The sequence below is a fragment of the Microtus ochrogaster genome, unplaced genomic scaffold, assembly GCF_000317375.1.
Source record: "Microtus ochrogaster isolate Prairie Vole_2 unplaced genomic scaffold, MicOch1.0 UNK8, whole genome shotgun sequence".
Lineage (NCBI taxonomy): Eukaryota > Metazoa > Chordata > Mammalia > Rodentia > Cricetidae > Microtus > Microtus ochrogaster.
In genome coordinates this window covers 157,439-167,448 of record NW_004949106.1, presented here as the reverse complement: position 1 = coordinate 167,448, position 10,010 = coordinate 157,439, and the positions used below count along the sequence as shown (strand labels likewise).

The 10,010-nt window shown below is 42.1% G+C and overlaps 1 protein-coding gene across 1 annotated transcript in view; it reads left to right on the top strand.

Moving 5' to 3' along the window:
* Window positions 1-10,010, top strand: part of Fam117b (family with sequence similarity 117 member B) — a 52,726-nt gene that overhangs the window by 32,573 nt on the left and 10,143 nt on the right. Inside the window, 4 exon segments of the mRNA XM_026788830.1 lie at window positions 430-481; window positions 3,356-3,531; window positions 8,023-8,166; window positions 9,633-9,858. Coding sequence (XP_026644631.1) covers window positions 430-481; window positions 3,356-3,531; window positions 8,023-8,166; window positions 9,633-9,858 — 598 coding nt within the window.

Here is a 10,010-nt window from a genome sequence, read left to right as displayed (position 1 = left end):
TATCAGGGTATATTCAAGGTGTAGTAAAACTCATTAGGGTGGGGAGCACGTCAGATTCCAGAAACAGGTTGAAGCACTTTGCAGCAAACCGAAACGAACTTGTTCTGACCTTATTAACAAAATGGCTTCCATCCTTAAATTATAGTCAGGCTAGTCCTTCGTTCCCTCCTTGTCTTATGTATCCCTTTAAATCCTTGATAGGAAGCCGTCATTTATATCTGCTGTATGAGCTGATAATCCCAGCAGAAGGAAACAAGTTCTTTATTTGATGAGGGAAATTTGTATTATGACTAGCTTTTCTCTAATATGTCTGGTTGGTTAGCATAGAAAGGATAAACTTTTCCTAAAGCGGTCTATTTGTTTTATATAGACCAGGTTGAGTGTTTTATATTGTAGAACTGTTTTAGCTAATGATCTTCCTGTTGATAGATCGTGCTCTGTTTGGTTTTAACCGGCATCTTTCTGATAATGAGGGGGCCAGGTATGTTGATAGGCATTATATATATATGTACAGCCATTTTGTCCCCTTTGTCAGAGAATTCCTTTTGGATTTAATGTTCTAGCCTTTGTTGAGGACAGTTGTATTCTTTTCCACAACTACTTCCTGATGAAATTAGGGTGTCATCAGAAGCATCTCGTTGTTGGCCCAGCAGAAGAGCCAAGGAACAGTCATGTTGGCTGAACTGGTTCATACCAGCTTTTAGCAAGTCTAAGGCTTTCTGGTTTTGCAGGACTACTCGGGGCTGGAGTGGTGTAGATCACCTTTGGAGCAATTTGCAGTCCACAACTGATCTCTGGATGGTGTCTACCAGCCTTGTGGAACCCTGCCAAGACATACAGACTAGGGACAGACGTTAAACTTAAAGAACTTAAAGGAAACTTACATTTAGATCTTCAAGGCCTGTAGTCCTGGCTCTCCTAGAATTCACTCTATAGACCAGGCTGGCCTTGAACTCACAGTGATGTACCTGCCTCTGCTACCCAAATGCTGGGAGTAAAGGCATGCGCCACCATTGCCCAGCGGAACCTTTTTTTTTTTTAATTAAACATTCAAAATGTCATATTGAGGAGATCTCTGAAAAGTTTTGAGGGCCATCTATTCAGTATACTTGGTTTAAATAAACTTTAGTTTTTTGTTTAACCCTGAAAACATAGATAGGAGGCTAAACAAAGCTTATTCCTTAAATAATTTCCTTTGGTGCCCAGCATGACTACAAGCATGTTCTGAACATATTAAAGGTTGGTCATTTATAAGGTAAGATTGAGATTCAAACTAAGTTTTAAATTGATTAGCCTTTTTATTTTAATATTAGCCCTTAGAAACATTGAACTTGTAGGGGTTTTAGGCAGGGTATGCTGTAGGCCCAATATCCAGCGGTGAGAACCAGTCCTTAGCTTGTGCACAGTTTGCCTCCTGTAACCAGCCCTGCATATCAAAGTACCTCTGCTTTCATCCTGTTAGGCCGTCTGTAGAGCAAGCAGCAGGGTGTGCACATTACCAAAGTCAGCATCCTTGCTCTAGAGCTCCTGTGGGACCAGCATTTGTGAAATCGTCATCCCCTCATCTTCCTACTGTTGTGCTTGGGAGCACCCCCCCCCTCCAGCCATCTCCATCTAGAACCTTCGTTTAGGAGCTTGCTTCTTCTGTGAGGAGCCTTTAAGATATTGGTGATGAAACTCACATCTTATTTGTAGATCTCTAAGGCTACCTAGAAGTCATTTCATATAACATTGTGGCAATGTCTGAAAACTGATGTTTTCTGCATATGATAGTTCTTTTTGAGATTTAGTAACTCAGCACAACCAACTTTTTTCTTGTTTTTTCTTTTTTGAGACAAGGTTTCTTGACTGTGCAGCCCTGGCTGTCCTGGAACTTGCTCTATCCCAGTCTGACCACAAACACACAGAGGTCTGCCTGCCTCTGCCTCCTGACTGCTGGGATTAAAGGTGTGAGCCACCTGGCTTCAGCATAACCATCTTGATTAAAATGGCTCTGTGTTGTGATTATTGTCTGCAATTAATGATACTGCATTTCACCCATAATAGAAGCAAATTAGAAAAATGTAGTCAGAGGATAATAATGAGATAGCCATTGAAACTGTATTTGTAGCCAGACCTGATGGCAAATGCGTCGAGTCCCAACAGGACGATCAAGACTCGAAGGCTAGCCTTGGTGTGGTTTGAATGTGGTGTCTGCCATAATCTCATGCCTTTGAATACTTGGTCCCCAGTTGGTGGCAATGTTAGGAAGTAGGTGTAGGAGCTATGGCCTCGCAAGAGAAAGTATGTTTTGTCACTGGGAACAGGCTCGAGGCTTCAGAGTCATGTGGCAGTCCCACCTTGCTCTTGGCTTCAGTGCTTGCAATAAAAGGTGTAAGCTCTCAGCTTCTTGTTCCAGCCGCTGTGGTTTGCTGTATCATCACGGACCCTTGCCCCAGATAAACTCCTTCTTCTATGTTGCCTTGGTCATGGTATTTTATCACAGCAGTTAATACTAATTAGCAGGACTAATGAGATCCTGGCTGAGAAAACAGCAAATTGCATTCACTGCTTAAAGATTTTATCTTAGGTGTATTATATGGCTTGCTTCCTGTTGTTCTGATAGACACCTTGACCAAAAGCAGGTTTTTTTTTTGTTTTTTTTTTTTTAAAGGATTTTCTGGGCTTAAGGTGAAAGAGAGGGAGGAGAGGGAGAGGATGAAAATGGAAGCAGGAACAGGCTTCATATTTCATCAAAACATAGAAAGCAGAGAGGATAGAAAGTGGAGTAAGTTCAAAGCCTCCCCCAGTGATGCATTTCCTCCAGGAAGGCTCACCTCCAAAAGGTTCCCTTCTCCTCAGACAGCATCATCTGGTGGGACCAAGAGTTCAAGCACATGAACCTGTGGAGGACAGTTCTTACTGAAACTAACACCCTTGGCTTGATTTGTAAATATCAGTTAATTTTTTTATTGGTTTGAAACTCGTCAAGTGGTGGAGCCTTCCTTTAATCCCAGCTGAGTTTGGGACCAACCTGGTCTACAGTAGAGCGAGTTCCGGGACAGCCAGAGCAGTTATACAGAGAAATTCTATCTCAAAAAACAAAACAAAAGATTTTTGAAACTCAATAAAGAAATCTAAATAAAAGTTGATAAATGGTAAAGGCAACAAGAGAATAAGTTATTTCTGAGCACAATTTAGAAAACTCTTTAGTACTTGAGAAGCTTCAAGATTAAGAACAGTGTTGAGTACACTTCCATTTCTCTTTAAAGGAAATATATACATGTATGTGTGAATATATATATTCAATTAGATTTTGTAATATGGTTTAAAATTTCAAAGTGTTAAAGGGTGAATTTTACTGGTTCTTATTAAGCAAGAATGTGTTTATTTGGTGTGGAAAACACTTTTGATTCTGCCTGTTTTTCTTCTTTACAGATTGCAAAATTACGCCAGCAATTGCAGAGAAGCAAACACAGCAGTCGTCATCATCGAGATAAAGAGAGGCAGTCTCCATTCCACGGCAACCATGCAGCTATTAACCAGAGCCAGGTAAGGAAAGAAATGGCTTTTCTTGTAAGTGGTTTCCAATTGTTTAGGGCAGAATGTCCAAAACCATGTGAGTAGTAATGACAGAGACTGATACAGAAAGCCTAAATTACAGTTTGGTCCTTTATATAAAAAAGTTTTCTATTTTGAGTTGATAAATTCTCATGATTATTAGTTTATACAGGTTGTATGCAATAGAAAATATGAGTAAAGGAATATTTTTTGAAATATTTTGAGTGTTGTAAACCTATAGTTTGATTCTAGCTCTTAGTAGGTTTTTCCCAAGTATAATACTGTACTTAAAAAACGTGATTGAGGGGGTTGTGGTTAAATAGAATTTATTACTCTAGCAGAAGAATGCCCAACTTGTATCTCCAGCTCTGGGGAATCCAATTCTTACCCTCTTCCTAGGCATCTGTATTCACATGCACAGACACACACAGACGTACAAATACACAAATAATTAATTACAAAGTAAATCTTAAAAAATAGAAGTATTATTGGATGTTATTGTTTGTGAGAATCTGAAATGTTAACTGTCAACAAAGAGATGTAAACGTTAATATGGAATAACTGTCATCATTGGAATAGTAACGGAAAATCACCATCTTTGCATTCAAAGGGCTAGAAACTCATGATTTTACTGTTCTCACCCTTTCTAATTAACTCTAGTAACTGTTAATTTCTTTAAAAGTAAGACTGCTCTGTATTCCCCATCGTATTTTCTTTCCAGGTCAATTTAGGGTTAAGATTGAATTTTACCAAATTAGATGGTGCATTATAAGAGGTGATCGGGCTTTGAAGTGATTTTTGAATACCATTTTATTAAGCCGGGCGGTGGTGGTACACCTTTAATCCCAGCACTTTAATCCCAGGGAGGCAGAGGCAGGTGGATCTCTGTGAGTTCGAGGTCAGCCTGGTCTACAAGAGCTAGTTCCAGGATAGGCTCCAAAGCTCTACAGAGAAACCCTGTCTCAAAAGAATACCATTTTATTAATGTGAAAAATTTTAGCTAGGTATACTGACAGAAACCTGTAATCTTAGTATTTGGGGAGGCTGAGACAGTTATATGTAGCAAGAGTTTCTCCTAAAAACCAAAAAGCAACAACAATAACAAAATCATAATTTTTTTTCTGGGAGACAGGGTCTCTCTCTAATTTAGTCCTTGCTGTCCTGGAACTCGCTCTGTAGACCAGGCTGGCATTGAACTCTGATCCTCCCACCTTTGCCTCCTGAGTGCTGGGTTCAATGAAGTATACCACCACCATCCAGCTAAAAGTTGATTTTTCTTAATAAAAGTTACCAAGCTTAGTCTTGTAAAATGGCTCAGAGTACAGCATGCTTCCAAGCCTGAAAACACCCATATTTAGTTACAGAGCTCACATGGTAGAAGACAATTAACTCTCTGTAAGTTCTCTTTGCTCTTCACTTGTGAGCGGTGCATGTGTGTGCACACCCGACACACACACACACACACTATTAAAGAAAAAAGATGAGTTTGGTGGTGCATGCCTTTAATTCCAGCACTCAGGAGGCAAGAGGATATCTGAGGTGGAAGACAGCCAGGCTGTCTAGGGAGTTCCAGACCACCCAGGCTCAAAAAGCCACACCCATATAAACCAAAAAAGAAAATTTATCTAGCTTGAGTTTTTATACTTAACAAATAAAATACTTGTCTTGTGTATTAACTAACCCCAAATCAGACAAATCCTGACTGTTCTACTGCTCATAATGTTGTTTAATTGAAACTCTCAGACTATAAACATATTAAGTTATTGATATGGTCTTGCTGAGGTAGGCTCTTTCTCTAGAGGAAAAAAAAATAATTATTGAAGCCATTCAAACTTCCGAACAGTTTATTAAATTTGTTGGCATTGTAGTACTCATTAGGAAAAGTGACAGTAAAGAAATAATCTCATTTTGAAGGGATGTAAGTAAATAGTTAATCATAATGCTGACAGGATGAAGTCACCGTGCCAGGGTCTCTCTCTGAACTGACGGTGAGTCCTTCAGAAAGGCGTCTTAGAGAACGTGTTGTCTGGTTGGAGTTAGCCCATCTTCTAGAGGTTGATAAAGTCATGGCCACAGTAGGGGAGAGGTAGACAACAGGAAGCCTGGAAGTTTTCAGACTCGTTATTAGCACAGTGGCTTTGTTCTCCTGTACCAAGGAACATGTTTTCTAGTGTTGGAATAAAGCTCATGATCTCAGGCACATTTTGTAGTGACCATTGTAGGTTAGAGGACATGATGGCTTAGGGAGAAGACAAATAACGCAAGTCGGGAAATCATTTAAAGAACGCTTAATGTGAGTAACGTGAACCTGGTCATAGACTAGGAAATTGAGACCCTGAGAGGGCAGTTATTTTAGAGCTTATGGGACAAGCTTGGGTTCTAACCTAGACATTCTGACATGAGGTTCTGAGTTTTTATGTTTTCTGACTTAGGTAATGATGAGAGATGAATAAAAGATGAAGCCAATTTTAGCCTCTGAAGTACAATTTAAGTCAGGATCATGTCTACCAAAAAGTTACCTTCTGGGCATGGCATAGGTCTTGGCTTCGGAACTCACTACACCGGTTCTCAGCAGAAAGCCTGCGTGAGGCTGTTGCCCATCAACATTTTGTTATCAGCATGAGGGGCCCATGAGGTCTTCATACCTCACTGAGGCTCTATTGGCAATAACGCTGATGGGAGGAGGGGCAGCAGCATTTCCTTGAGTGGTGTGGCCACTGATTAATAAACTGTGGGTCATACACAAAAGAAAACATGGATTTGGGGATGGGGACTTGCTGAGTAGAAAGGGTTGCAGTGGAGAGGGGAGTGGGTGAGAGGAGAAAATGGGGGTGGTGTGAGAACCTCTAAAATTCATTGTATGAATGTATGAGACCATCAGACGGGTGGGAAGCAAGTCAGAATGGATGGGTACCGCGCACCGCGCCCCCGTGTCTGCGCTCTGGCACCCAGTTCGCGAGCTTCGGGCAAGGGGGCTGGAGGTTAAAATACAGACACACACACACACACACACACACACACAGCGCGACGCGGGTCATCCTTGAATTCCTCCAAAATGCCCCCTTTATTGTGTTAAGGGGCAGATTATATAGAGATAGCCACGCCCCAGCCAAACCCACCAGAAACTACTCTCCTGCCATCAGAACTCCTGAAGGTCTCTGCTCAGAGCACCTGTAGGCAGTCAAATCAGTGGAAAACAAGAAATTCAGGATCTGGGGTCTCACTGCTCCCAACAGATGGGAGACCTACAAGAGCCACAGCTGAGAGTGGGTCGAAGACGCAGGGCCACAGTGCAGTTCTGGGTTAGCTGTGGCTCCCAGGACACAACAGCAGAAGCCACTAATTAGAAGATTTGTTTCATTTACTTTTTTAATCACAATAAGAAAATAAGTCTCCCAAGCTGTTTTTTTGTAGTTCTGTTCCTGAGGATCCAAGGAGTACGTTTGGTGGGAAGAATAAATGTCTAGAAGCCACTTGAAAGTAGATTTCCTGTTTCCCAAGGATTCTTGTACTGTGTTTGTTTTGTTTTGTTTTTTTGTTTATGTTAAAGATGATCAGAAGTAAAAGATAAGAAATAAAACCTCATGCTAAGTTTGTGTCAATGAGGTGAATGACTGGAGACCTGCTAGTGTTTGTCTCTTTGGCTGGCTCCCTGTCAGACACATCGCTGTTGGGAACTCGGAAGATACCCCCAGGAACTCTGCACTGTATTCTATTTTGAGCATCTTGTTAGGATGCTAGGCAATATTTTATATTATTTAATATTCTATAATTATTTAATGTTACCTATTTTTTTAAAAAGTTACACTATGACAATGAAAATACTACTAGTAAGAGAAAATCAGAAATGAATTTCATAGAAAAGAAAATTTTATTTATTTATTGGTTTTTAAAGACAGGAGTCTCTGTGTAGCCCTGGCTGTCCTAGAACTCACTCTGTAGACCAGGGTGGCCTCAAACTCACAGAGATCCACCTGCCTCTGCCTCCCGAGTGCTGGGATTAAAGGCATGCGCCACTACCGCCCAACTTGAATTTTATTTTTTTGTTTCCTGAGCAGAACATATTAAAGCCTATACAGTATTGGTGTAAAGAAAGTTGTTTGCAGTTATATCCTCCTATTGTATGGACAGACTCTGGAAGGGGCTCTGTCATGCGCATCCTGGGAGTCAAACTTCTTGTCAGGCTTGGTGGCGAGCACCTTTACACTCAGCCACCTCACTGGCCCATGAAAGTGTTTCTGAGGTTGATGTTATTGCAGTATTTGCCATTTTCATAATGGCCTTTCTAGTGTATGACAGGTGTGGGCAAATCTCTTGAGAGTCTGTCTTCACTGCCTGGGGTTTGAGTTCTAAAGACATCTCATATGTCCTAAGATGCAAATCTGGTTTCTTTCAAGTTCTGGAGGTCTGTGGGTGTTGTCTGCACTTGATTCTGAGTTATGGCCCCTTGAAAATTCATTGTCCCTCTTCACCCTTGCTTAGGCTCCTGCTCCAAAGAGCACGCTTACTCCCGCCGGCCCCATCACCAAGTCGACAGGCTCTCGGTTCCGGAACAGCGTGGAAGGACTGAACCAGGAGATCGAGATCATAATTAAGGAAACCGGGGAGAAGGAAGAGCAGCTTGTTGTAAGTAGTCTTCATCCTCAGAGGGGCCCACTGTGAGCATCAGAGCACTGAGACAGGTGCCATTTTTGCTGCACTTTTATGGAGGGTGGGCAAACTGTTTGTAAGAAGCCTTTCTGCTCCCTGATTATCGTGACTCTCTGGTTTGATTGCTAGTCTGCATCTTTATGAAGTGCACTTAGAAATAATCTACTTGGCTATTACACACAAAAAAATTGATATTTAAACTTAAAAAAAAAGTATTAGAATGTATTTATCCCAGCATCTGTTCTTTAGTGAGGAGGGAATTTGAAGAAATACTTCACTGTTGCAGAAAACTATTTTAACTGTGTAAAGATATATTACATTCTTTTATGTTGCATTTGTCTGACTCTGTGAAGCTGTGTTACTTTGCCTATCTAAAGCACCTGATTGGTCTAATAAAGAGCTGAACAGCCAATAGCTAGACAGGAGAAAGGATAGGCGGGGCTGCCAGGCAATGAGAACAGATAGGAGGAAGGCGAATAGTGTAGAGCCAGAAGAGGGGATGAGAGTGCTCCAGGTGCCAGCCACCCAGCAAAAGTGGAGTAAGAAGAAAAGAAAGATAAATGTAAAAGCCCAGAGGCAAAATGTAGTTGAAGAGAAAAGGGATCATTTAAGTTAGAAAAGTTGTCTAGAAACAAGCCAAGCTAAGGCATCCATAAGATGCAAGAATAAGTCTGTTTGTATTTATTTGGGACCTGGCTGGTGGGCCCCCAATGAGCATATAAAATTCTCTCCTTGAAGGTGAAGACAGCTGGGTGTGGGTCCCCTGTAGTCCCAGGTACAAGGTTTCCAGCTGACTTATATAACTGAAATCATATTTCAGACAAACAGAAAGGTAAAAGCTTGAGGTTTGAAAACACTCGACTCTGCGGTCGCTGTCCTCCATTCTGTGGGATGGAGCATGCCTCTCCTCACACCTCTCCCTCTCACCTAGAGAGAACTGCTGTGATTAACCCTTCACTCACGAGGAAGGTGGCTTTGGGGGGAATTGGCCAACGGCCCAGCTAGCGTGGCTGATTCTCACTTTCACCTTTGCCTCTACTGGGAACCTTGTGGCAGACCGAAATTCCTCATTTTCTGTGATAAGTTTTTATAGTAGTTTTATAAGTAACAGTGCATGATATCATTTGGGGCAGCAGACGTTGCCCTCTTGTGTGCCATGTCCTCAGAAGACAAATATGTCACAGTCGGATCAGCGTGGAAGCCACTACTGACAAAGGGAAAGGCCCAGTAATAGAAGGGTGGATGCTTGCTTGCTTGTTTTTGAAATGTTTTGCTATGTAGCCCCACTATCCTGAGAATCAAAAACCTCCTGTTTCACCCTCCCAAGTGCTGGGCACATTTGTGGCTTAGAATTTGATTGTTGAGTTTCTGACTGCAGAGGAATGTGACATTGGGTACATTTCAAAATTTCAAAAAACATGTATTTTTAAATTTTGTAACAGCCCCAAGATATCCCCGATGGTCACCGTGCTCCTCCGCCCCTCGCCCAGAGGAGCAGCAGCACTCGCAGTATTGACACCCAGACCCCGGGGGGTGCAGACAAGGGGAGCAACAACAGCAGCCGCTCTCAGTCTGTGTCCCCCACATCCTTCCTCACCATCTCTAATGAGGGCAGCGAGGAGAGTCCCTGCTCCGCTGATGACCTGCTTGCTGATCCCAGGGATAAAGGTATGATGGGGTGCAGTTGCCTCGGGAGGGGTGACAACAGGGTACCTCCTGTCTGAGCCTATGGCTCTGTTCCTTCTCTGCGGGACACACGTCGCTCTCTGTGAGACACACACGTCACTGTCTGTGGGACACACACGTCGCTCTCTATGGGA